The 27,990-nt window shown below is 45.2% G+C and overlaps 1 protein-coding gene across 1 annotated transcript in view; it reads right to left on the reverse strand.

Moving 5' to 3' along the window:
* MYO7A (myosin VIIA) overlaps positions 1-27,990 on the reverse strand; it is a 99,298-nt gene that overhangs the window by 45,416 nt on the left and 25,892 nt on the right. The window contains exons 3-11 of the mRNA XM_030954400.1: positions 14,392-14,505; positions 13,223-13,375; positions 7,206-7,390; positions 5,640-5,761; positions 3,719-3,861; positions 3,518-3,631; positions 2,544-2,697; positions 1,812-1,888; positions 461-580 (exon numbers count right to left, since the gene is read on the reverse strand). Of these exons, the coding sequence (XP_030810260.1) occupies positions 461-580; positions 1,812-1,888; positions 2,544-2,697; positions 3,518-3,631; positions 3,719-3,861; positions 5,640-5,761; positions 7,206-7,390; positions 13,223-13,375; positions 14,392-14,505 (1,182 nt within the window). The remainder of the gene's footprint in view (positions 1-460; positions 581-1,811; positions 1,889-2,543; positions 2,698-3,517; positions 3,632-3,718; positions 3,862-5,639; positions 5,762-7,205; positions 7,391-13,222; positions 13,376-14,391; positions 14,506-27,990) is intronic.

Genomic DNA, 27,990 nt, shown 5'->3' on the forward strand with positions numbered 1-27,990 from the left:
TCAAGATGTTCTAAGTGCTCTGATGGCTTCTGGACTGCTCTATCCCTGGCCCTGTGCTGTTCAGCTGTATTTACTGCTGCTTATGTTCCCAAATCCTGAAATTTGTATGTGTGTGCTAGAGGTGTTGGTAGAGTTGGTCTGATTTACAGTAGCTGAGGATCTTTTTAGAAGCTGAGGTAAAGTCATTTCAGAATGCTGGGTCCTTCAGCAGGTCCCCTTTGAGTACAGACAATCTCCAATGCAGATGGCAAATCCCTTGCAGAGCAGGTTACATACATTGCTTCTACCTCAACTCTTTGTACATCCCAATTAGAACATAGTTTCAAGGGCACTTGCTGATCTGAGCTCACACAGGCGCCAAGAGAGACCCTTGTCCTGTGCAGTGGATGCTCCAGTCTCAGAAGGGGCCGATTTCTTCAGCTTGTCAAGAGAAGGCACAAGGAAATGCCCTGAGACTTACCTTTACAAAAGCGTCCCTCACATCCAGCGCTTGTTCCATGCTGAGCGGGGTGGAGACAGTTTCACCCCTGGTGATTATGGTCCGGCTGGTAAGGCAGTTCATCACGTCCTGAGGCTCAACCTGACAGAGACAACACCAAACACAGCTGCTGTACAGGGGAGGTACCTCAAATGAAGACACAGGCTTTTTCAGAGAGAAAAATTAACATTTTTATACTGTATTTTAATCTGGAAGGTGTTCTTGTGACTTAGCATGAGATGTTAACGAGGTGGGGGAAGACAGGATGAGAAAGCAGAGCAAAGCCTGCAAAGCTGTATGCTACCAGCATGGGTTAAAGCTTTGCATCACCTTGATCCCTTTTTATACTTCAGGGAAATGTCCACTCTCTAAGTGGACAGAGAACTGTGGATCACACTCTGGGACCAGCAGTGCCTAAGGAGATGAGATGATGCCCCTGTTAGCTCTTGAGAAGGCCACTGAAGAATGCCCCAGTCACTGCATGGATGATTTCAGTGAGGGTCATCTCACCTCACTCATCAGATACACATAATATATATGACATCTGTCTCAAGTACCATTATGAACTATATTTATGTCACTGGGGGAAACACCCTACTTTAGGGACTGAGGTATTCTGGATGCCCTTTCTAGGACAATGTGCTAGACCCACCAGAAGGTCTGTTCCTATCTGCTGGTATGAAGGAGTTTTCAGATAACCTGGTCATGGAATCATAGGATATTTTGGGTTGGAAGGGACCTTCAAAGATCACCTAGTTCCAACCCCACAACAGGAACAGTTTCTGCTAGACCAGGTTGCTCAAAGTCCCATCACACCTGGCCTTGAACATGCCTACAAGTGGAGCAGCCACAAAATCCCTGGGCAACCTGTTCCAGTGCCTCACCACCCTGAGTGAAGAATTTCTTAATATCTAATTTAAATCTGTCCTTTTTAAGTTTGAAGCCATTCCGCCTTGTCCTATCATTCCATGTCCTTGTCAAAAGTCCCTCCCCCAGCTGTCTTGGAGCCCCTCTAGGTACTGAAAAGGGCTCTAAGCTGTCCCCAGAGCCTTCTCTTCTCCAGGCTGAAACACTCCAGATCTCTCAGCCACTCTCCATAGAAGAGGTGCTCTGGCCCTCTGAGTATCTTTGTAGCCTGCTCTGGCTACTCAGCCCAGATGGAGACATTCACCTTCAAGCTGCCAATGCAGGACACAATATGGCTTATCCAGGCCTCTTCAGCCTCCTAGAGCTGGTGGTGCAACGGGAGGCTGGCTCAGACAAAGCTTTGCCACAATACTAAAAAGCTGGGATGGAATCAGAAAGGGAAGAGCAGCACTGCAGGGCCACTGACCTCCAGCAATGTTGCCGCAGTGATGAGCGATGCTGACTGAACAACCTCGCAGGCATCCAGGTTGTCATAGGTCCGAGCTGGGGAAAGAAAGGCAGAGGGAAAGCCATCAGCAAGGGACGTGTCTCTGCAGAAAGTGGATGGGGTGAGGGAAAGGGTCATTCTCCACTGCCTCTGTGTGATGTCCTGGCAAAATCTGGCCATCAGAAGGGAGAGAAAAGTTCACACATCTGCTGGAGTCCTGCTGCTCACTGCAAAGGACCTGTACTCTGCTCTGCCAGACCAGATAGTAAAGAATGTAGAAATGTTTCAGCATCTAAGTGCTTTAGGCTTCTGTCTTCTGAAGAGGCTTTTTAAATCACTGTGTCATTTCTGGCAGCAGAGCTGTTTGGTACATTTACAAAGGTATATCCAATCACACGGGCACCTGTCAAACACTCCATTAGTCTCTCTTTGTAAAACCTGAGTCTACTGAATGACCTCTGTCCATGTTCAACCTCACAACACTCAGAAATGTGGATGCCATTGAGCACACTGCAGCCTGGCAGCGCTCCTGTGGGCAGGTGGAATTATTCCTTATTTCTTGTTCTTACAATGCCATAATAAACACTGAGTCCCTGGCATGGCACCATGGCAGGTGTTCTGGATACAGCTCTCCATCCCTAAGCTTGGCTCTCTGTCAGCAGGCAGAATAAAGAGCAGCAGTGCACTGAACCGTGTATTTTGTCCTTTTACCTTCATACTGCAGGTTGCCCATGTGCAGAATGGCAGCCAGCAGCTTGGAGATCTCCCAGTTCTCAGTGTCGGTGAACATGAGGACCTTCATAGCGGAGCGGATATTGGCGTACTCCTTGCTATCATCTCTGCCATCACAGGTCGTGCAGTTACCCTGGGGAGGCAAACGGGGCACACACTGCATGGAGCAAAGCCAGGGAGCACCAGGGTATCACCCTAAGCTATCAGGGCTTCCCCCAGAACCAGCAAGGTTTTGTTTAAGGGATGATGCTGAACTTGTAGATCTGGTTCTGCCCTTTGTCATATTCTATGACAGTGCTGAGCCTTGTGACCTACACTTACCCTGTTGTCCCCAAGTACCCTGTGTCTGACTGCCATCAGCAGAAGAGAAAACGCTCTCTGAGATGGGGATAGAGAGCTGGAGGCTCCCACTGATCCACTTAGAAAGCTGGGTCCCAGCCTTGCTGATGATGCACCAGCCTTAATTACACCTGCTTCTATCAGCTCCTCTGGATATCAACACTGGTATATAAGGAGTGGAGTTGGAGATTGCTGGCTTGGTCAGACACTTGGAGCACACGCAGCTCAGCCCCATATTCTGCTGAGAACGTGCCATCCAGACAAGCACTCTGCTACACCCATCACTGCCTCAAGAGCAGCAGGTCTTATCTAACACCTGGGCTACTTCCAAACATGTGGCATGGGCACCATACACCATCCATCCAAGCTTGTGCTCTACTTCACAGAAAGTGTGGAAATAGTCTGGTCTAGACACAGGGATTAAGGATTTCCACTAAGACTATGAGCCTCGTGGTGGTGAGACAAAGAGATCTGTCAAACCCTGTGGCTAAGGCTCAGGAAGGTCATAACCAGCAAAGCAGCTCTTGGCTGCAGAAGTGCCTCTCTTTTCCTTCTCCCTTGCTTAGGACCTTTCACCACATCACCCCACCAAACCTGTTTCACTGCTCTCTCACCATCGCAAGGTAGTTGTAGTCTGTGGCTTTCCCAAGACCCAGCTTCTTCTTCTGTTCCACGGTCATTCCTCTCAGCATGCAGTAGAACACGTGGTAATTCCTCTCATCCTGGGCCTGCAGGAGAACAGCAAGCGCCAGCTCTGTGAGGAGAATGGCACGGCAAAGGTTGGCTGGCTGCGCCTTGCAGGTGTATCACCTTACCTGCCTGCACACCCGGGACTTCTCCAGCAGGTACTGCTCAATCTTTGCCCCCTCTATGGCTCCCCTTTTGTTGAAGTGGATGTCGATGTACTTCCCAAATCGGCTGGAATTGTCATTACGGATGGTCTTCGCGTTCCCAAAAGCTGCAAGAATTATGGTGTGTTAGAGAGGGTCTGATGCAGGGAGGATGATGGATCTGGTCTCAGTGTGTGGGGGGGGAAAGTCAAAAGAGTGAGGCTGAGAGGGTTAAAAGCAGCCCCAAAGCCTACCCTAAAGTTTGGCTGGATCAGTTTCATCTCAATGTGAGGAAACAAGATGTATATGAGATGACTTTCCTTGGAAATACAGAGAGGAGCACAGAGGAGGAAGCTTGGGAATGGGGTGACCTTATCCAGGAAGTAGGGCTAGGACAGCAGGATTTTGGTGGCAGCTGATCAAATTAGAGGAGAGTTGAGCAAGAGTGGCTGCAGTGTGAAAGGTGACACTGTGCAGAAAATGACAGAGATGCTGGTGAGTGGTTTGATGACAGAGAGGGAAATAAAAGGGAAAATGCTTCCAAAAGGGAAATACAGACAACTAAGCCAACCTCCAGCGGGAGACTCCTCCCTGCAAGCAGACTGTGCAGAGAAAGGTACCTGTGGCCATCCTCTGTTAGGTGTGGATGAGTGCCCTAAGCCAGCACATCCTGCAATTTCTGCTCCAGGATTTCTGGCAGGTGATGGACATGCACTTGAATTACAGAGCCTCTCTTTCCTGAATCTCAGCAGTGACCAAGTGCATATTCAATAGTGCCCTGTGTGCTTCTCACACTTCTGTTGGTTCCTAGAGGGTTATTCACCAAGCAGAGGAGATAAAAATCATAGAATGGTTTGGATTGGAAGGGACCTTCAAGATCATCTAGTTCCACCCCCTCTGCCAAGGGCAGGGGCACTTCCCACTAGATCAGGCTGATCAAACCTCTATCTTTAGAGAACAACCCCAATGTTATTCTTTAAAGAAAATGCTATTTTTCTGCATAAGCATAAAAGGTACATCTGGCATCATTTTGGGTCAAGAGGGTTAGCTAACCTATTTAATTTACAGATATCCAATTAAAACAGTGGGGTTGGTCACAGTAACAGCCTGCCAATGAACCTATTAAGGTCACAAGCTGATTCTCATTATCTGGTTCCTTCTTGGACTCTTTCTTCTTCTGCATTCTGCTGCCATTCACTGGTCTTGGAAGGAAAAGGTGGGGTTTGCTATTCTATACAGCCAGCACAAGGTGCTGTGAAGCTCAGGTCCTAAAACTGATGTTTTATGGAACCATCTAAGAATAGGAATAGGATTCCTATTCCTTAGAACCATTCCTAAGAATAGGAATAGGATTTTTGCAACTATGGCCAAAAAAAAGCAAATAATTAGTTAGCTGAATGCAGCACTGATGGGATACTGAAGCTCTGCATGCAGTCTAGCACTGGAGGAGGTGGTGAGATTTTTCAAAAGAGCAAAATAGTATTGATCAGCACTTTTACATACTATACACACATTTAGGTAAAATTCAGGGTTTTGTATGGATTTTCTGGGGGGAAAAAGTACTGTTTTATGCAGAAAACCACTTTTCCCCCCCAATTTTTAAAGTAACAAAATAGTTGAAAAAATAATACAGGTCAGCTGAAATGCTTTGCTTTCAACAATAGTTGTCAAAAATACTAAGGGAAACATTGAGAGCTTAGAGAATATTAGTCTTGTGAAAAATAAATTCAGATGGAAAGAATCTGAATGTGTTGTTTAGCAGAAGTGTACTTAAAAAAAAAGTTTTGTCACTTTTTTGGAAACTCAAAGTGTGACATAAGTGTTTTACATTTGGTTATATTTTATGGTTCCTGAATCTGTTTCTTATTTTTTCCAGAAAAGAATTCTTTGTTATCTGAGGCCTCACCTTCCAAGATGGGATTTGCCTCCAGGACCTGCTGCTCAATCCAGGAGTGCTGACCACTGATTGCTGCCAGGAACTGCAGAATCAGTTTTGTGCTTTCTGTCTTCCCTGCTCCAGATTCTCCACTGCAAAGACAAAGGAGTGGAGGTCAGTGAGAGCCGTGCCGCATCCCTGCCAATGTCCCTCCCTCTGTCTCCAAAGGAACTTCTGTTTCTTTGTCTCTTCTGTTAGTGTAGGCGGGATGAGACCACTAAGGATGGGTTTCCAGCATCCCAAGGACTGGTTGTGGGACAAATGATAGGACATGGTATCAGATAGCTTCCAGCCAAGATCCAGATTTGCTCCGTGTTCCATTTGGCCCAAGCTGTTGCTTGACTGTGGGTATTCCCAGCAAATGCTATCATTCAACCAGCACTAGGAAGGTTGTGAAGTGTTTTCAGTCAGTGCTTTTCCAGGTATGATCACCAGACCATGACCCTGTGGTCCAGGATCTGGCTGTTCCCATGGGACATCTTCATCACCAGTCTTGAGCTGTGATAAGGCAGACTGTGAAATACAGCCTTTTACCAGGAGGGACTTCCACAGGGCTCCTAGGCTTGTTCTAACAAGGAGCAAGGGAGAGAGGAGAAGCTTATGGGGCAGGAAGCCAGAGTTATTCCTCAAACTTTTCTCTGCGCTGAAAGATAACCTCAGTTATCTTGTGAAAGGGCTGGGCAGAAATATTCAGGTGAGTCTGCGGCGTGTCTAATACACGGGCTAGCCAAAATAAGTGATTGAAACAGACCTTCCTGACACTGAGTATCCAGCCTTGGCCTCATGGGCAAATCAAAATTTCACTTTTCAGGCCACTGGCACACTGCATTGACTCTCCTATGGGCCCCACATGATGCTTTTTTAGACCAGCAAAATAAGCCTTACTGAATGGCCTTTTCAGAATCATGTCTCTGAAATACTGCACACGGGATGTTCCAGAGTTATGGCTTTTCATTCAATGAAACTCAGGGTAGGCATGCCTTGGGGAAAACGGTGCCTCAAACGAAAAAGACTGTGGATTCAGAATTTATAGGATCATGTTGGAGGGCTGAGGACATCAAATCTGGCTTTGGGACAGATACTGGAGGGAACTATACACATAACTGTGACCAGGCACTCCTTGGTGCCCAAGGTTGATTGGTCCAGAGCAGAGCCATGCTTGGAGACACCGTTCAGGAGCGTGAATGACCACAGGTCCAGTGACCAAGCCTGTCCCTGACTCTCCCTTGTGCAGAAAGTATCCATGTTTGTGTTTTTGATGTCTGTAGGAGTATTGAGCTTAAATTTAAAAGTGGAGGTTAAAAATGAATATGAGATCTATTGAGTTGCAAGGGTAAAATACCAAAGTATTGATAAAGCACCTCTACAAGGAATAGAGTGACTGCAAACAGAGACTTCCTCTGCACTGGGAATATGTGGATGGAAGATCTAATCAGTCATTCAATGTCTGATTCCATCTGATAAGCTGTTCCAAACCAAGCATCTGCTCAGCATCTGCTTTCAGGATATGGCCCATTTGGAAACTCAGCAACTCACCTTATGATACAGCACTGGTCCTTGTTGTTGCGCTGCATGTTGAAGTAGCAGTTGTCAGCAATTGCGAAGATGTGTGGTGGCATCTCACCAATCTTTTTGTTGGTGTAGAGGCGTATCTGCTCGGGTGAGTAGATGGGTAGGAGCTGGTAGGGGTTTACTGCCACCAGTATTGAACCAGTGTATGTCTGGAGGAGAAGCACACGAAGGTTTATGGGGACAGTGAGGTGTAGCCGAGAGACTTTAGCAGCTTGGATGGGATGTGGATGGAGGCCAGAAAAATCAAGGCTTTTTAAACACTGGATGAAAGATGATGCTCAAGTCAGAGATGCTTGCAGGGGGAGCCTGGGGTAAAATGGGAACAGAAGTCCCAAAGTACCTAACTCGGTTCATATTCAGCCTTGCTCATGCACAGCATGGTTTGAAGCCTTAATTCATATTTCGTATGCTCTCAGTCAAGATTCAGAGTCTTAAGAGAAGCTCATATTTGCAAAAATATCACCAGAACCAGCATATGTCCATACATATCTACTGCATTGCACATACAATGAGAAACCATAGGTGAAAGAAACCTGACAACCATTCCCATATCTCAAGGCAGGACCAGCTGGATCTGACATCCTGACAGATGACTTTCTAACCTGTTTTTATCGATCCACAGCAGCTGCTAAACTTCCCTCTGCAATGCATTCTTCTCTACCATCTCTGCCTAACCAAATCTCTCCAAATCAAATACTTCAGTTTAAACCTTATCCTGTGCAGATGGCTATTGCCCACCAAGTCCTGACATATCCCTTTTCATCTATTTCTGAAATTTTGTAAATGGCCTTTGGTCTAGCTGTCCTGGCCTTGGGTAGCAAACTCCTCTGTAGTGTCTTCCTCTTTCATTTTTGCCCTTCCAGAAGCTGTTTCTCCCAAGCCTCTCATCAAAGGACTCATGAACTTTGTTATCTTGCTCAGATGTAGTGCTGAGGTTAGGAGGTTTGGCCACATCCCAGCCTCAAGGCAGAGAATAAGGACCTCCTTCCCCCGTTTCACGTCTAAAAGTCAGTGTCTAGAGCAGGTGAATCAATGGGCCTGCACCTTGGGTTAGCCCTGGGGCATGAAATGAAGGCTACTTTCACTCTGTGATTTCAAAGAATTCAAGTCGCTTTCTCTAGGTTAATTTTTAGCAACTGAAGTTGCAAGATTAATCTTTCTTTCCTGCTGGAACCAGCTGTGAAAGCACCACCACTACTGCATATATTTTTTCACGAAACAAAATAAGCAACTTCAACATTCATATAATCCTTATGGGTTTTCATCTGCATGGCCTAAACTCAGTAAGGCTTCGGCACAAAGCAGCAAAGTGGCACAGCCAAGGATGCCTGTGAGAGAGAAGAAATAATTTGCCACCATCTGTCCAAAACTTGTCACCAGTTCAGGCTTCCTGAAGGCAGCCAGTAGGTGGCAACTGTGTCCCATAGTAGGGAGGATGAAAGCCATTAGGAGGGGTCCCTCACCTTCTACACTCATGGCCAACACAAGAGAGCAACTTTCAGCTCAGTCCCACATGAGGTTTGACTTTACAGTGCTAACTGAGAAAGGACACAATACTCTTCTCTGTGACGGGGGATTATGTGCCAGTAGGGGAAAAAAGGTCTTTGAGCTCCAGAACAATGTTGTCACAACTCCAAAGGGTAGAAATTGGCTGTGAAATCATGTAGACTGGATTTTAGAAAAAGAAGGCATTGAAAAAAGGGAGCAGAGATATCCCTCCAGAGAAGCCTTCAAAGGGGACAGAACAGGTAACCTCAGTGCTCAGAGGAGGAGGGAGCTCAGTTTCTGAATGGCATTACGACAGCAAGATCCCTAATGAAGACTCCTTTGAGTCTTCATTATTTCACTAATTTCCTCTTTACAATTTATCACCAGGGGACATTTTTAGGGACATTAATTTTAGGGACATTTTTAATTTTCCTTGAGCTTTTTTTTTTTTAAAAAAAAATCGAACTCCTTGCAGAGGTCTCTGAAATCCCTGCATTTCAGTCACACTGGTCTGCCCTGCCACAAATGTAAACAGAGAGGCTTTTAAAGGTGTTAACCATTAGGTATTCTTTCTGGATGCTCCTACTGACCCTTCCCTTGTGATCCACAAAACCCTTTGTCAGCATGAACTCTTGTACTATTGCTTGTTTTTGTAGCTTATTCCTAGTTGATAAATAATCACAATTTGCCCAATTCTCACAGCTGACAGAAGGCAAAACTTTGTTCACTCTGTTGATCAGGGGCCAAAGGGCACTTCCAAGGAAATAGTAGCTTACTGGTTTCTATTGCTGGGTGATGTCAAAGCCCTTTCTATTGGAAAAATAAAGCTTTACTGAAAGCAGGGACTCTGCTGTAGCTGACCACAGGAACCGCATCTCTCAGCAAATTCATTACTGCCTGCATGACCTACATTTTAATTAGCCCCAAACAAATCCTTTCTGAGCCTGCTTCCCTTGCTACCCAGAACACCATGGCTGACTTCATCTGGATTGTTATGGGGTTAAAGCTCTACCAAACATCACTGCATTTTGGCAGCCCTTAGAGAGCAGCAGTAGGCACTGGTTTCATCTCTAGATTTAACCTTACTCATGAGTCCAAACTCCCCACCAGACTCTCTTGCTATTCAGCATTGTTTCTCTTGCTGTGTGCAAGCCAAACTAAGGGCAATAAGCCCTTGTTGAAGTTTTTCATATTTTGCTGCAGACATTTCTTCCCTTCAAGTTAAGGTCATTACTGAGAAGAACTTAAAGCTTTAACCACATTCACAGGTTGGGGTCTTTCCAGCTCTGGGAACATGACACAACTTCACCATATGGGTCAAGCTCTGCACCAAAGCAGATGGATGCTCTCCATGCATTTATGAAGCAGCAGCAATGGTGGTGCAAAGTAAATGAGAAGGCCACAATGGTGAACAAAAAAAGGTGATCCTGTGGAAGGCATGACAGCAATTGCAAATGATGTTGCCAAGAGTCATACTTACCCTCCCGCCGCAGTTTGTCTTATGAGTAAAATGTGAGGGAGAAGAAAAAGGGAAATTATATTTTATTAGAGCAGAACTACATCCTCCACAAAGCTAAGGATACAAGGAAACAAGATGAACTGAAGTCCCATTGGAAAAGTAATAATATACTCAGCAGGCTCAGAAATCCTTTCAAGCAGTGAAACTTCACTGTCTTTAAGACAGTGTTAATTATACCACAGGAGAAAAACCACCTCAGTGGGCTGGGTGTCCCCTGCACACATGGCATCCATATGGTACCTTGGCTTTGCAAAACTGTCATCAATATTTACCACATCCGACACAAATCTACTCCTCTGAGTGCCATCACTCCTAATAGCTGAGATCTAAGGTTGGGCTCCTGAGCCTCCAACTACACACCTGTAGACAGAAGTGGTGTGCATACCTCTCTATCAAGCTATGTACTCTCTGTCATTTTGAGAGTCATTCTGATTTTGAGATGGCTCTAATTGCTGTGCTGTGCCCAGTTCCTGGGCTGGCACTCCAAAGTCATTAGTGGTGTGGAGCAATCAAGACACGGTAACCTGGAACCTCTGTGATGCAAATGTCCTTGTGGGATGTGGCCATCCCTTAGGCAGGAACTCTGTAGGACACGCTGCACTGCACTGTCACCATCGGACCAGAAGAACTTGTAGAGAAACTGATGTGGTTATTTTGTCACTTCAGCCCAAATCACCACCCACACTCACCTCCAGGCTAAAAGCTGCCATTTGCATCAGCCCTTATTAGGATGATGTTGCCAAACAACACTTTGTACAGCGCTTGTTTGTGTTCCTAATCTTCCTGGATGCCTGTGCATAGCTTGGCAAGGGAGCTCAGAGACAGAGCTTTTTCGAAGGAGCTTGGTGTATTCACAGGCAATCTGATGATACTGTACACACAGAATTGTATCTGAGGACCTCAGGTCACTTGGAGAGGCAAAAGGCACTTGCTGGATAATACAGACACCTCAAAAGAGAAAAAATATCCAACACAATCCAAACTTTCTCAGAGAGCGTGGCAGGAATCCACTTTGTGCCACTTCAGGGTGCGCAGAAGCAGGGGAAAAAGGGGCAATGTTCAATGGGTAAATTCAAGTTCCTTGAATGCGCCAATCAGCTACAAATTATTGGCCATCTGTACTTCTTGGGCAGCATTCAGGTTGCTTGAATTCAGTTATCCACGTGAGTGCTGCACTTAACCTTGAAGACAGATGTTCTCTGAGCTGAGGGAGGTTGGACTGTAGACCTCCAGCCTAAAATTTTCTTCCAACATAAACTCCTCTATGATATCCAAACTCCAGTCAGCTCTAAAGCATCTGAGAGGCACTTCTGCTTGCATGACTGAAAGGCAGTCTTGTCTCTGCTGGCTCTATTGACACCTCTGGTGACTGCCATGGATGCCCATGGAAACACCACCTCAAGAATGAATTTGGGCTATTAACTTGCTGGTTTATCATTATAAATGGCAAGAAAATTTGATTACAAAGGGAGAAACCTAGTTCATCTAATGTGGGAATAATTTTCTGATTATACTATTTTTGTCTAAACTGACACTATAGGGCCTTAGGCATCATGCACAACAAATGAAGTGTCTGAGGGAGATATACATTTGGAGGTCTCTGTTCTCCCCCAAGCTTTGGGGACTTATGGGTGCCTTTTCAGCACCCATGTCCCCTTCCTCCAGGATTGGACTCCATCTCTGAAAGAGGAGATGGATCTCTCCCCGAGAGGGGCAAAGAGCTGTCAATCTTATTAACAGCCTGTGCAGCAGAGTGGTGTCTGCTCCATCACTGCCCAGTCCTAATCCAAAATCATCTGATCAAAAAGCACTGGACATCAAGCAGTGATGAACAAACAGACTTGATAGATAAAATCCACTCATACTCTGTTAGCTTATTTTATCTGTGAAGTCTGACTGTCTTGCAATTCCCTCCAGCCCAAAAATCTAGTAGTCTCTAGAGCCTTTTAAAAATCAAATGACCAGGAGGCTTTGAAGAGGCCTTCAAAGGCACAGCAAGCACTTACCTGAACATATGAAAACTGTAGAATTTAAGAGTAATACCAAATTTTCCATATTTGCAGAGGCTGTTTGAGTACATTATCTAGCAGCAAACACATATGCACTCTGAATTTCTGTCTGAAGAGTTTGCAGAAAACTACACAGCATAGAGAACACTGATAAAATCAGCACAGAGACTTGAATGCTGACTCCTGTCCTGCTGGGGAGGTGGCCTTTGTGATGCTGTCACACAGAAGACAGATGCAGCCCTGACTGGCTCCCTGTAAACCCCTCAATCTGTGAATGTCTGTTTGGATTGGCAAGGCTGCACTGGGTCCACTGGGCATGACATGACTGAGCTGACCTAAGGAAGGACACTGCTGTCCTCAGAGATCAACTGCCAGCATCCCAGGCAGCCCAGGGCTAATAAGCCATGAACACAGACTGGAAAGGTTTTTTAGAGCTGTTCTGGGAGTTGCTTATTTCTTTGTTCCCAGTTACTTCATGCATGCCTCTCATCATCCTTTCTCCACCCCTTCCACCTCCAGCAATGTTTGTCTTCAGCCCCTTGGGTTAAATAAATTAATAGTCCAGGGCAAAAGGGAAGAAAGGTCACATTCAGCACGTAGTTTACACCTCTACAGAAGTTTTTGCCTTAGGATGACTACAGCATGGCCATGGCCTGGGTTGAACTGGTTATTCTGTGTGCAGAAAGCTAATGCACATGCCCGAAACTTCTACAGGGGCAGGACAGCAAGGTGGTGTGGACTTTGCCCATCACCTAACTCATGGGGTCCTTCACTGGGGCATCTAGAAGCTCTGCAATGTCCTCCAGAGTCAGAAGCCCTTCACCACCAGGGGCAAGGTGAAGGTAGAAACCCAGATGCTCAGTTCAGTCAGGGTTCCCCCCACATGGGTCCTCCAGAGCTAAGGAGAGCAGGGGGTGGAGTGCAGAACCAGAGGTGAGGTGAGGTGAGGTGAGGTGGACACTCACATAGATGAGGTGCTCCCGATAGCGAATCAGCAGGTTCCTGAGAATTCCTGCTTCGTTCAGGTCCCCCAGGCGGATCATGTCCTCCACTCCATGGATGGAGGTGGGGTGCATGGGTTTGATGTGGCTGGCATTCTGTGGGGAAATCCAGTGCTCCTGGGAAAAGAGCAAGGCCACAGAAAGGTAAGTCAAATGAGAGACCACTTGGATGAAAGACACAAACAGCCCACCCCAAAGAGAAGGATCAGACTGAAGGACATACACAAGAGATCATCAGCACATGTGCCACAGTTTCTCTTCCTGGGGCAAGGCAGTGATGAATTTGAAAGATTTGTGACAGAAGAAGGAAAACATCTTTTTATTGGAGCTTTATTGGAGCAAGAAGAGACAGGAGACACAAGCCATCCTGTCAGGAGCCTCCTCCAGGGCAACATGGTCATCCAGAACATCAGGGGAGTCTATAACAAATAGCACATTTCTTCTTCCCCTTCACAACTGCATTTTCACATCATTGGTTAACCCTCTCCCACAAAATACTGTTGAGCAGAAAGAAGATGATTTAGAAAAGGAGAAGGGGATGGACAGGGCTGGCAAAGTCATACTTTTATTGGCAGTGTTATTTGGACTTGGCACTTCTAAGGGCTTCAAAAGCCACTGCAAATTGCCCACAAGGACCTTGCCAAACCAAATCTCTATTACCCTTGAATGGAGTGACAGCATTTAGAATTACCTTAGAAAAAAAAGGAAGTACAGAGAACCACCTTGATACAGACCTTACTCTAAAATAGCCACCACTGCACAAAACCAGAGGTGGGAAATTGAAGGAGAACCAGTGTTTTGGCACATCAGGTATTGGCAGGAGGTCAGGAAGGACTGGATAACAACAGAGGAACCTCAGCTGTAGGTGGGTTAGCTCAAAAAACTACCTAAATGTATTTTGGGGGGTTCTGCTATCATTGTTCTCAAGAAGGTTCTCAATTTTGCATTTCCAGTACAGCCAAGAAAACAGGGACACAACATTGTCTTGTCTTTACAAATAGAAAACTACAGCACAGTTGATTCCCAAGGACATACAGGAAGGCTATAACAAAGCTGATTATCAGGGCCCTGGGACCCCTGGCCTAGCAAGGCCATAGAGCTGAAGAAGGGACATCACAAGCCTTTGTACGTACATTGCCTTCATCATCCATGACCTGGATCTGTCCAGAGTCACACAGCTTAACCACCGCTCCAATGGGAACATCGAATTCCCGTCCGGTTTTGAGGTCCATCCACACATAATCCCCCTGGAACCAAAGACAGCAGTTACACTCAGTCCTGCAGGGAGTTCAGCATCCCTTGGGATACAAGCAGTTGATGTTGTAGCCAAGTCATAAGTACAAGTCAAATGACTTCCCTGGCAAACCACAAACTACCCCTTTCCATAGAGGCTCAGGACAGCAGAGGCTTTGCATGTGGCACTTGGGGATGTGGTTTAGTGGTGAACACACTGCTGCTGGGTTAATGGTTGGACTTAAAGATCTTACAAATCTTTTCCAACCTTAATGATTCCATGAATCTGTGAAATCCCCTGCAAAGGTGCCAGCAGCAGAGCATGGTCCACACAGTGTATGGACCTAACTCTGTGCTGTCCCACTGCCTTAACTCTCTGCTTCTCAAGCTCATGAGTGGTTGCTGGTCACAGAATGGTTACAGAACAGTGATACAGGCAGAAAAACCTGCCCTGGCAGAGGTTTTCCTCTGCGTAATGTACAAACTTAGGAAGTCACATTTAGAAGATGGTTCTGAGCTCTGCTAAGCCTTATCTGGAGGGTTGTGGCTCCTTTCTTCTTGCAGAGAACCACTATCAAATATTCCTTGGAGACTGCTGAAAAGGGAATGACTAAACATAGGTTAAGAACATAAACAGAGAGGCAGATGTTTGCCCTTCTTCAGGAGTTCTTCCAGCTACAGCAATGTGTAGGTGGGCTGTTTGTATTTAATACTTCTCAGTGGATTTTAGCTGCTGTGAGCACTTTCACTTGAGTCCTAAAGCTGTGCAAAATTTTAGCATCCATAATCCCAAAAGGCTGTGTCCTTTTACATGTTTCAAATGTTTTACCTCTTTCATTTCAGACCTCCGTGTTTTCATTTTGAAAGACACAGCATGCAGTTGACCCCTATCCATTCACTTCATGTCACTACTGATCCTATACACCTCTGTCAGTCCTGCTGGGCAGGGACTATCTGCTTATCAGCTCTGTGGATATTAAATTACTCAAATGCAAAAAAGCTTTTAAAGAAGCTGTTTTCCTCAACACAAAAGCAAACTCCAAAATAACTCCAAACTAAAGCCCCAAGCAGGACCCATGCTGGAACAAAGCAGAATTATTTCCCACCCTTATTTGCAAGGTGAAAGGGTATAAAAACGGGGAGCAATCTAGTTGTCAGGTGTGTTTTCATTCATGCACCTGAGATTAATGCTGTGGACTTGTAGCCCCAACTAACACCACATTCTTGGGGACCAGCTCCACTTGCACCTTTTAAGCATGATGCAAACGTGGTATCTACCTTCTGAAGTCCTGAAAAACTGCTGGGAGAGGGAGAAGGGAAAACAGGATGTATCACTTTGCATGTGCTCTGATATAACCCCCTTCCTTAGTATCCACTATCAACCATTTCTGTGGACAGAGCATATTTGTAGATTTGGTTTGGCCCAATAAACAGCTGCTAAACAATGTTCATCTCTGTGCTGGGCAGTGGCAACTGGAGATGTCACCATCCAAGTCATCCATTAAGGCTTCCAAGAGACACAAACCTGTGAATACCACCAGGATGTAAGGTTACACTCAGGGATCCACACATGGAGAAACTACACACTAGGAATTCTCAACAATCTGTGGCAGACTCTATCCTTGGCAGCTGCTTGCTAGGTTTCCACCAGGAAATCAAAAAAGTCAATCTGCTTTCATGGAGCTCAGGATCCAGTCCTCAGCTTGGGTTTTCATTTCCTCAGAGGGTTGTGCTACAGCTCTAAGTATCTTTATCCAGCTCATAAAAATATAGTATTAATACATTTTTCTCATTAACTGTCTTATCCTTACATGTCATAACTTAGTTAAAAAGGCTAATGAAGGCAGTGTCAGGAACAGATACACTATAAATCCATTTATATTAATATTTATTTTTTAGCTCCTTTGATCCAAGACTCTCAAAGCGTTTCAGAACGTTCAGCACTGTTATCCTCTCTGCATCACTGGGCAAATTCATGCACACAGTGGGTAACCTGATCAAGGTGTCAGCAAGAGATGAGCCACGTTGCTCAGTTCCTGCTCAGCAGAAAACCTTTCCAACACCTTAGCAGCTCTGTAAAAATTGCTCTTGATCAAAAATACAAGAATTGTAATGCTGTTTAAAAAAAAAAATCTCTAATATTGAATAGCTGTAAAAGCATCCTGCTTCATATGGTGTATTACCACACAGCTGAGATAAAAGGCAGTCTGCCCTCCCAAAGGTAAATTGATACTCTGCTACCACTAAGACAACTTCTGTGCTTTGTCTGCCTAATGCACAGAGTGCTCATCCCCTCAAACTGCTCTTTTTAAACTCATTAAAGTGCAGTTCTTAATACTGGTGAAAAAAGTCTTATGGGATGGGCTAAGCTGGTAAGCTCAGGAAGGTCGAGGGAGTTATAAAATAACATCACTTATTAAGAGTGCCGACCCATTTCCTTTTCTGACTTCAATCAATTTCATATAAACCCCATGGAAGCCAGTTACATTCCTTCTGCTGAAGCAATCACCCTCGGATCAGCCCCAAACCCAGCAGATATATTGGGGATTTCAGGGCAAATCAGGGTGATTCAAGCATTTACCAGCAGTAGCTTGTAAGTTGCATAACCTGCCTCGTGCCTACACTGGCACAGTTTATTTCCCAAAATACGTGACAGAGTACCGGAGAAGTGAGAATGCCGCCAGACCCTTTATAGTATCAACATGGTCTGCCTCTTCTTCCTCAATGCAGCCAGTGGGTTTTAATACCCTTCCAAACCAGAAAAATCTTCCAAATTGCTCTGGGGCAGACCCTCAGGACCTCACAAACTGGGGGCAGTGACAACCAGTATTGCAAGAGGAGGAAACGCCACACATGGATCCACACAATTCACAGACAGGATCTTCAGAAGGAGCTTCCAAACTTGAAGAGCAAGAAGGTTGCACTGCAGGGGAGCTACAGTGCTTAGTGGGGGGGACAAAGGAGAAAGGTGAGAGAAGCTGGCGTAAGCAGTACAAGGATCCCATCAACAGACAGCAAGACAGATTTCAAAGCAGCCTGAAAGTTTCCAGCCATGCTCAGGGCTTGGGACCCCCTCTCTTACCGCTAGCATGGTCGTGGGCTTCAGAACCTGGTTGACATTGCGAAGTAGTGTCCATCTGCCCTGGTCTCTCTCCTGATCTTCCACCACCTCAGGGCACGGCTGCACGAAAACGACTTTCTTCTTCTTCAGCATCTCCAAAACTTTGCAGTGGTATTTGTCCCTCTCCCTGCTTTCTACGAGTACTCCACCATCAATGCCCGAATGCGGTGGCTGGTTTGCTCTAGCCCTGCGGTGTGACCATGCCTGCTGCTCACAGGACACCCTCTGACCTGATTCACAATATGGCTCTTGGTAAAGATCTTCTCCTAGCAGGAAAATTTCCACACACCAGCCATGGTCCTCCCCTGGCCAGCTGACACACTCACTGTATTGACCAGACCTGAGGGAATCTCAAAGCAAACTGTACAACTCTGCTTCTCTTCACTTAAATTCTTCCAGTCTCTCCAGCAAGGGCTGATACTTGGTCAAGAACCTGAATGACACTGCAACTACCCGTTCAGGAAAAACAACGGCAGGATTAACAGGAAACTTCTTCATTTCCCCAGGACTTCTCTCCGTTGCCTTCCTTTCTTAGTGAAATAACTGTCTGCCAGCTTGAGGACTTTCAGCACAGAACACTCTGGGATACTTATTAATCCACAAATGCAGTCAGTCCCCATGCAACACATGGCATTTAATTAACCTAATACCTTTACATACCAAATTAACCAAAGCGCAGTGGGAACTCAAAACCAGAGGCCATCTGCATTTTCTTTAAACTGATCGCCTTGAGTAGATCCATAGCAACTGAATTTTAAATAATTGAGTGGAAGGTGCTCAGCGCAGCACGGCCTCCGTGCCTATAGGTGAGAGGAGAGCTGTGCTGTGGATGAAAATGGGCTCAACACAAGGAGCACGGAGATAATGAGGTTGCACAGACTCTACACCTGCCAGCTCCACAGACCCATTTCTGCAATCACTCCTTCTTTATAGGGAGGGCTGTTGTAGTAGGACTAATCAGGACCATTGGCAAAACCAGAGGAGCACAAGGCATTTTACAGTCACCTCAGATTTGCTTTTTTCTTGTCCTGTATTAGATACGCTTGAAATTTCTCATTTTCATCTAAGAAAGGCTTTTCTGGTCATTTGGAGAATTTCAGACCACTATAGCTTGGCCCCAGTTTCATCCATTAAAATTTTGAGTCTAAAGCAGTGCCATTTATAGAGACCAGAGCATTTACAGAGACAAGAGCAACTAGATAAAAGTGCAGCTGCTAAGACATTCTCATTTATCACTTTATTATCATTTTACTTGTTTATCACTTATTATCATTTTATTTGTTTTAATGCAAAGCTCTGCTATTGCCTTGATTCCATGGGGTTTTGAATCCATTTGTCCATGAAGAACAGGGCATAGGGATATGGTTTATTGGTAGGACTGGCAGCATAAGGTTAATGGCTGGATTTGAAAGCCTTAGAGGTCTTTTCCAACCTTAATGATTCTGTGATTTTATATGCTTGAAGGTAAGCTTTCTAGACAAAGGAAGGCTTCACAGGTACCCTTCATGGGACACAGTCTCCAAGGACAACAGCAGATGATGGGTACATTACACTCAGAATGAGCTAGTTCTGCTCAGCCATGAGCAGCAGTGACAACAGCAAGGCAACCCGTGCCCAAAGGGCAGGCAACCTTGAAGGTTTAAGTTGTATTGCAAAGCCCTGGAACAATAAGGTTTATAATTCTTGTAGCTGTGCTGGGAAAATAAGGAAGATATCATGTCTCACGGATAAGAAGCCAGGTGAAGATTAATTAGATGGATGTCCACCAAAGAAGCAAGTAAAAATGTACATTAGGTATGATAGTAATGCAGGGAGAAGGGGACAGAGTGAACGCAGCAATCCCAGGGGAGATGTCTACCTCCAGCATGACCTGAACACACAGTGCTGCAAATGACTGCAGCTCTGCTCCCCTAGAAAGTGGAAGACAGATGTCAATTAAAAGCTGAAAAACAGTGAGAGGATCCATGTGGAAGGAAAAACTGATTAAATATGTATAAAGGGACCCATAGGACAGGATCTTTGGATTTGAGTGGGATCCTACAGAGGCTCTTTAATCACCAGAACACCTCTCCTCACTGCTGTGCCACAGAAACTGGAGCAGTGTGGGAACAGCAAATCCAAGACAGCAGCTGGAGTATTTATCTCAGCTTGCACTGGAGCAGACAATACCATCATTGCTCATACCCTGTACCATATTTCTGAGGCTGTGTATCCCAGTGTGCTGACAAAGAGCAACCTAAGGAGCAGAGGACTGCAATGATTTGCCCTAGGTTATCCTTGGAATAGGATCCAAAGGACAGATGAGACCCTAGATGGCTGAATCCTGCCTCTGCAGTCCTATTTTATGAGTGTGCTTATTTTTCTCCTGGCACTGGGGTTGCTGAAGATCTGTAATTTCACACATCACCACTATATTTTTTGCATTGCTCCTCTGCTAGCAGCAGATTTTCTGGGGACACTTAGGCAGAGTCACACGTGTCAGCCAGAGACACCTGGCATTTGCAGCGAGGTCTGCCTGAATGACCCGAGCGTGCTGCCTCCTGGAAATGGAAAACCCCATTCCTTGGAAGGGATGACCCAGCTTGGAAACCAGCCTCTCTTCTCCATGCATCAAGGGGCAGAGCAACAGCACTAAGCCTCCTATCAGCCTGCTTTTTCTTAGGAGATGTGCTATGCCTTATGTGGGAAACAAATAAACACGCTTAGCACAATAAGGGGAGGGCCACGGTGGAGGAAAATAAACCTTTAGCTGGCTGGCAGCCTGTCAGCAATGCCATCCGGTTTAGATTACAGCTCCCCAGGGTAACATTAGACCCTTCCCTGCAGAGACAGAAGTATGAGCTGGAAGAGTCATGCTGGACCCTGCTCTGATGATTTACTACACCTCTGCAGCAGCAGGCACAGCTGAGATCAAGGTCCTGCTGTGACACGCTTTGGCCATATTCAAAGTAAGGGGTAAATGTTTATCCTAAAGAATTGATGTGACACAGGCAATAAGTTCATGCTGCTGCTGAAGCCTGAGCTCCCATTAAGTGCTATTGCAGTAGCATCGACCTTACTGCTGGAGAAAGAAGGGAAATTTCGCCTGCAGGAAGCACCCTCACAGCAGGTGAAACACCTAATTTAATGAAACCTTGGGTTTCTTTGTCCCAGACTGTTTTTCAGTCCCAAAGAAAATGCATCAGACACTAGCAGGGTGGAAGAAGTGCTCTTGAATCAATTATTTTGCAGCTAGCACTGAAAAGCTAAGTTATTCAGTGACAAAGGTCAGGTACAACTCAACTAACCCAGTATTCACCTCTCAGCAAGACATCCAGACCTCTGCTAGATGATCATCCCTTTCAAACAAAATATCCTAGCCTAGCCTAGCTTATTCTACATTCAATGGGGGAAAAAAGAGGCACTTCTATGGTCACCAAAGCAGGTAATTCAACTTGGTCAGATGACACTGACCTAAAGGAGTGTGTGAAGAGGACAATTTGGAGCTATAAAACTACAGTACATGTGTCCAAGGCTAGCTAAGGTGGATATGGAAAAATCAGTGGCTAGCAGAGGCCATTTATGGATTCGGCCCAGCAGTTACTCCCTGCAGCTCTAAAACTTGCTTTTGTAAAATAAGAAAGATTATACCCTGCAGAATGACTGTTGATGCACTGTGTGGGCCAAATGTTATCTGTGAGCCATACCTCTGACTACTGACATAAACCAACCTGTTTGTGCATTTATGCAGTTTATGGAAACAGACACAATCACATATCCAGGTTTCCAGAGCTGAGTCCTTTACTCCCTTCCTGCTCATCTTTGAAGAAAAATATCCTTAGTGCACATGACACCAGGGCAAACACAGAGTGTTCCCCCAGCTCCAAATTTCAGTGTGATTTAGAGAGCAGACTCAAATCCAAATGTACTGGCGCACTGCAGTTGATTATGCCAGTTAGGACTTGCAGCAGCTACCTGAAGCCTTCAGGCAGTAGAATGTCTGTGCTCTACTAAAACCACCTATCATCACCTCTAGATATCACCTGTCTGATTGAGTTCAGCTCTCAATTACACAGGTGTACCCTGCTCAGTTTAATGGAGCGCCTCCTGGATTCACAGCTGTGCGACCCTAGGGAGAACCAGGACTGCTCATCACTATTCTTTGCACTCATCTTTAGTTGTGCATTTGCCACTATCATCAGGAAGAGGCAGAAGAGGGAGAAAAAGCTTGCATTTCTGCTTGATAACAAATGATAATGTAGAGGAGAAGCACACATGCTGGTAGCCGGTAACACTAATAATATTCCTGTTTCAAAGAAGATTCCATTCACAATTTCTTGTAGCACATCAGGCACCAGCTGTCAGCCAAGGTAATGAGCTACACACAAAGGCTTCCTGAAGCAAGGGGAGAGATACAAGAGGAGTTGTTAAATAATTCAATAATTGATGCACTGCTTACTCACCCTGTAACTCCAATACTGACAGGAGTGAAAAAAACCTCCCACAAATGTGGCACTCATACCAACATTTCCCCATTTGGTGTTGAGGGATAGTCAAAGGCTCTGGGAACAAAAATTATAGATTTAGTTGGATTTACCAGGGTGCAACCTAATGTGGTGTAATGAGGCTCAGCTCGCAGTGATGCTTGACCTCTTCCCTGGCTTTTGGCAAGGAGTTTGTTGTTGACTGTTTGGGACCTCTTGGCTCAGGAGAGGAGTTTAAGCATGCAGACAAACATGGAGATAGAAGATTTAATCCTCGACTCTTACGGCATTACAGCCACGGGTGAAGTGGAGAATCCGGCAATCCGTTGATGCTACAAGCAGATTAGGCTGTCCTCGGGTGTCACCCACCCAAAAGCCGTGCCAGAGCCCTGCCTATCAGGTCTCGTACAAAAAGCTGGTGGATGCTGCTTGGGATGTGATTGAAAAATCTGCTAAGATGCAGAAGTGGAACAGGAAATGAAGACTGAGCCTTTTAGCCCCATGGCCGGGTCCTGTCCTAAATGCAAATGGACGAAATCCAAATGAAGACAACAAAGCAATCATAAGAAGTCCAAATCTGGAAAACCGGATTGAGGGAAAATAAGAACAGGAGGAATCAGAAGGGGAGCACTTTAGGATGGGAGCACATAATTCAGTACTGTTTGACCATGACATATTCCTTCAGGTTCTAGGAGTAAGAGGTTGCTGGCTACCACTCTGGGAGCTTTCAGATCCACCCTAAATCTGCAAGGAACAGTCAACCCCATACCCCCAGAGAACCAAGGGTGCACCTGAACCTTTCTTTAGTTTGCAAGAGCTGGTATGATGGAAACTCCTTGCCCTTACCCATCCAGAATGAAATACTTTGGATATTTTTCTATAAATTAATGTTGTTCTATATGTCAAGTTTTAGGAAGATGGTACTAAGGGAATGCCATCTCCCTCTCTAAGCATAGTTTGGGAGGGGTTCCAACAGGTCCCTAAGGTTGGACAATACCACTCAGCTATCTGTTCCCATCCCTTTGATGGTACCAAGCCGTGTAGTGCAGTAAATACACCTTAAGGATGAGATAGCACCAGAGGGACCAGATTGAGGAGTGCACAATTGGGAACCTCGTGAGGTTCAACAAGGCCGAGTGCAAGGTCCTGCACCCAGGCCAGGGGACAAAGGGATTGAGAGCAACACTGAGAAGGACAGGATGGATGAGAAACTGGACATGACCCAACAACAACGTGCACTGGCAGCCCAGAATTCCAACTGCGTCCTGGGCTGCATTCCCACCAGTGTGGCCAGCAGGCCAAGGAAGGGGGTTCTTTCCTCTCACCTCCATTCTGGTAAAACCCCACCTGCTCTGGGGCCCCCAACATAAGAAAGACAGGGACTTGCTGGAGTGAGACCAGAGGAGGCCTTACAATGCTGAGAAGGCAGGAAAACCTCTGCTATAGAGACAAACTGAGAGAGTTGGGGTGTTCAGTCTGCAGAAGAGAAGGTTCCAAGAAGACCTTAGAGCCTCTACATTACCTAAAGAAGATCCAAGAAGAAGCTGGAAAGGGACTTTTGACAAGGGCATGTAGTGATGTGACAAAGGGGAATGGCTTGAAGTTGAAGTAGGGTTGATTTAGGCTACAGGAAAGCTGGGGACAAACTTTTTAGCAAGAAAAGGGGGTAACTGTTTTAAACTAAAAGAAGAGAGATTCAGATTAGATGTTACAAAGAAGTTAATTTACAGTGAGGGTGGTGAAACACTGGAACAGATTGCCCAGAAAGGTGGTGGATGCTCCACCCCTGGAAGCTTTCAAGATCAGGTCAGACAGGGCTTCATGCCACTTGGTCCAGTTGAAGATGTTTGTGCTCGTTGCAGGGGCTCTGGACTAGATCAGCCTTAAAGAATCTGTGATTTTTTTCTTTGATTTGATCCCCCAGTGGACCAGCTCCAGGCATTAACCCAGCAGCAACAGTTTCACGAGTTTCTGCAAAGTGTTTTCCTGGTTTAGTCCCTGAACTAACTCCCCAGGCAAAAAGCAAAGCCCCTGTGCAGGTGCAGGGAGAGCAGCAAGAACACAGAGCTGGCAGCATGGCAGGGGAGTGGAGCTGCTGCCTGTGAGGTATCTGCTGTGGCAGCACTGAGCAGAGCTGATGGATGCCCTGCCACACTCAGGGATGAGCTTTATTCCCTGGATGAAGGCAGAGAACTGTTTGATTTGATTCATGAAAGCAGAATCCCAGCTGATGAGCATGAGAGCTGCAGAACTATGTAACAGATGGAGGTAAATAGGTACGTCTACAAAACATTTTTCTGCCTCTGAGGCATACAGCCTTTTCAAGATCACAATGATTCACAGAAAGGACAGTTTGAATTACACTGTACAGTACTGATTAAGGGGGAAAATAATAAAAAAGAAGATGATACACAGAAATGTAAATTGGAAAGGATGTTTCTAATCCTGGCTCTTGCAGACTGTTCAAAGAAACCTAAAAACAACCACATGAATTTAGTTGTTTTGGCTGATTTTATTCCTTTGGAAACAAAGAATATTTTTCCACCATCTGCAATAAAAATGTATTTTACTTTTCACACACAGCCTGTCAAATTGTGTTTCAGAGTTTTAGCTTTATCTTCCATGCCGGGGGAAGATGCTTTCTGCTTAATTTCTTTACTTCAGGCTCTCCTTTGCTCCTCCCTGCATTTTCACCACCTCACTGAGACCTAGTCTGCAATTAGTTCTTGTGTACTAAATAGATGTGGGACTATTGTAAAATGCACAGCAATTCCTGCTTGAACAAAGATGCAGACTTAGTACAAATAAGTGCTTAATCATACTGCAAATACATTATTTTCCTATATAGTAGTAGTCTATACTTGTGTAAATGCAATTTTCCCAGCAGAAATGTGTCTGTGCTGAGGGTCTGAATTAGCCAAAGTCACGATGATCTGTCTAGACAAACCGTACTGCTTAAATATAATATCTAATCTTAGGAAATATTGAATGAAATGGGAGTAATGCTGCTTTTCCTTCATTGCCACACCAGATCTGAGCAGATCTGTCCTTTTTGCACACCATCTATGCTTACCCACTGAGGGTTGTGATGATTACTGAGGAGACCGTGGGCTTCTGGAGGGAGGTTAGTTTGCAGCTCAGAGAGTAGCGTCCTGAGGGAGTTTTTGATATGACTGATGAAAGGAGAAGCTGACTACTCCAGGGGTGTGTTTGAAAGGCCATCCCTGAGAAGAATGGTGGTCAGGAGAAAGCATAACTGAAAACACACAAACCCTGTTTGACATGCTTGTGATGCAATTCAAAACACTTCAATATTGCTCTTTGTTCCTTAGGTGCCACAACAAAGGAGCAGAGATGCTGCAATACAAGTAGCATCCTTTCAAAAGGAGAAAAGACACTCCAAGATGTAAAAAAACTGGGTTTAAATTAGGCATCAGGAAAAAATTCTTGACAGTGAGGGTGGTGAGGCACTGGAATAGGTTGCCCAGTGAAGGTGTGGCAGTCCCAAACCCAGGAGTGTTGAAGGCCAGGTTGGGTGGGACTTTGAGCAACCTGATCCTGTGGAAGGTGTCCCTGTCCATTGCAGGGGATTGTAATGAGATGATCTTTGTGGTTCCTTCCAAGCCAAACCATTCTATGATACCATGATTCTATGAAAAAAGTCTTGAGAACACAAAGCACATGGTTCTTTTTTCATAATGAAATAGAAAACAAAAGAATCCTGCGAGTACCTACCAGAACCCAGAAAAATCTGTACTTCATTGCTTGCTGTATGGTTCTGAAGACTCCAGAGTTGCCTCATACAAGATCACCTTGAAAAGGAAACTCAGAGCAATTTGCTAATTGCAACCACTTGCCTGGATTCTTCAATCCCTCTGCCTACAGTATTGGAAAAACGAACCAAAGTGCTGGTGGTGGACCCCTCAAAAGGAGGTGGACCGGTCGCAGAACTGCACAGAACAATACCAGCCCCATCTGCTGTAATTCCCTGGAATTACCAAATGCACCAGGAGACTTGTTTCTGATGATTTCTCCATGGGTTTTATTAAACTTTGATGCTAATAGTATATGAAATTCCAGAAGGCTCTTGAATAATGGAGAGACCACAGAGGACAACCTGGCTCATTAAGGGTCTGAAGGGACCAGTTGGCAAGTTCAGCTAGACAAACCCTAGAGGCTGCAAACAGAGGTGGAGTGGAGTTTTTAGGCTAGCACAAGATGATAGAGATTGAGACAACCATCACTGGTCAAATCACACCTGCAGTTGCCAGACCCAGCTGAGACAGTCGACTTGCTGGATCAGGACACACACTTGTGCACTGTGGATGCCTTCAAACTGTGGTCTTGGAACAGCTCTACAGCTAATGGATTAGAGCTTGTTGGGCATACACTGAAGAGACCTGACCTTCAGAAAGTGACCATCAACCAGACATCAGTCCTTTTTACACACATGAACCCAGAAACCTGTTTCAAAATCCAAGTCAGGCCAAATAATCCCAGCCACTGCAAACAAAGCAACAGTTATAGCTTGGAAAATGAAGTTGGACCTATGTCTTACATGAGGTTTTTAAAGAATGCTGGCTGGCAAGACTGTGAGCTGGATAAGACTTTCATATGGACATCCTGAACTCTAGTAGCTATAAAATTGAAACCACAAAAGAAAGAAGCTCGGCATTTTGGCTCAGCAAATAATTCCTGTAGTTTTGGTACTTCTTCTATTCCTCATGGATATTTTATTACATGGACAGACCATTCTGCATATGCTGCACAAGGGGATATGGCCTCCAAAACCCCTTTTGAGAAGGGTTGTATTACAAATAAGTTTTGTTAAATGTTACTCCTGGAACCAAAATTTTGGTTTGGTTGTGGGGTTTTCAGGGAGCCTAGCATGGCATAGAGGCTTGTGCAGAAACTGGCAGCTAATGGGTACTCATGTGCATACCCAAATCACGTGAAGGGAAATTAATTCACGTGAGTAATACTCATCAATTTTATACTTGCTTTGAGAAACTCAGTAATTGCAATACAGCTTTAATTTTGAGACTGCCAAGAGTATTATCATATAGATATATTAATTAAGCCTATGTTTCAGGAATTAGCTGACAATATCAGCATGGAAATTCAGTTAATGCCCCCACTGCATTTTGCTGGAGGCAAATGTTGTTTCATTTCCAGCATCTATGTTATTGGAAAGACTTCCTGTTCGTCTCACACCTAATCTAGCAATTTTATGGGGTAAAGAGGCAGTAAAATGCCCTCACAAAGTGATTTGTAGATCATGAAAATGCAGTGTGTGACCTTAAGAGTCATTTGCCAGCGATGGTGCTGACAATAAAACGCCTGGCTGGGTGGTAGGGGATGCACATAAATTGCTCACATTGCATTTGCACGGGCTGCACAAAAGGCCCCTGAGTCACGGTGGGCAAATCACTGTCCCATACATGTGTTTTTCCTAACCTTAAAACCAAGCATCACTTGGTTCTTTCCTCAGCATGCAGGATAAGCCAGCTTCTTCTTCTCCTGGGCTCTGCTAAAGTGGCTCTGAGGAAAGGATGGAGGACATCTGCTTTTTGGTAGAAAAGCTGTGAGGGAGCAATACTACCAGGATGCTAGTGGCATTGCTTCAGGCAGGACATGCAAATGGGTGTGCCAGGTTAAGGAACACCAAAGGACCATCTATGGTGGGAACCATTTTGCTTTCTCCAGTGGCCCATGAGGTTGCCTAGGGCAGAGCGGGACAGGTTGGATGAGATACTTCTTTAAAACACTCTTCCAGTCCAAAATAAAGGGGATATCAAACTCAGTGGTTGGAAGGTTCAGAAAATGGCCATGGAGCTGGATGAGAAGTAAGGACATTGTACAAGTGCTTGGAAGGGAGATGCACTAGGGACTGCTAACTAAATAAGTCACATCAG

The sequence above is a fragment of the Camarhynchus parvulus genome, chromosome 1 (assembly GCF_901933205.1).
Source record: "Camarhynchus parvulus chromosome 1, STF_HiC, whole genome shotgun sequence".
NCBI classification, from domain to species: Eukaryota; Metazoa; Chordata; class Aves; order Passeriformes; family Thraupidae; genus Camarhynchus; species Camarhynchus parvulus.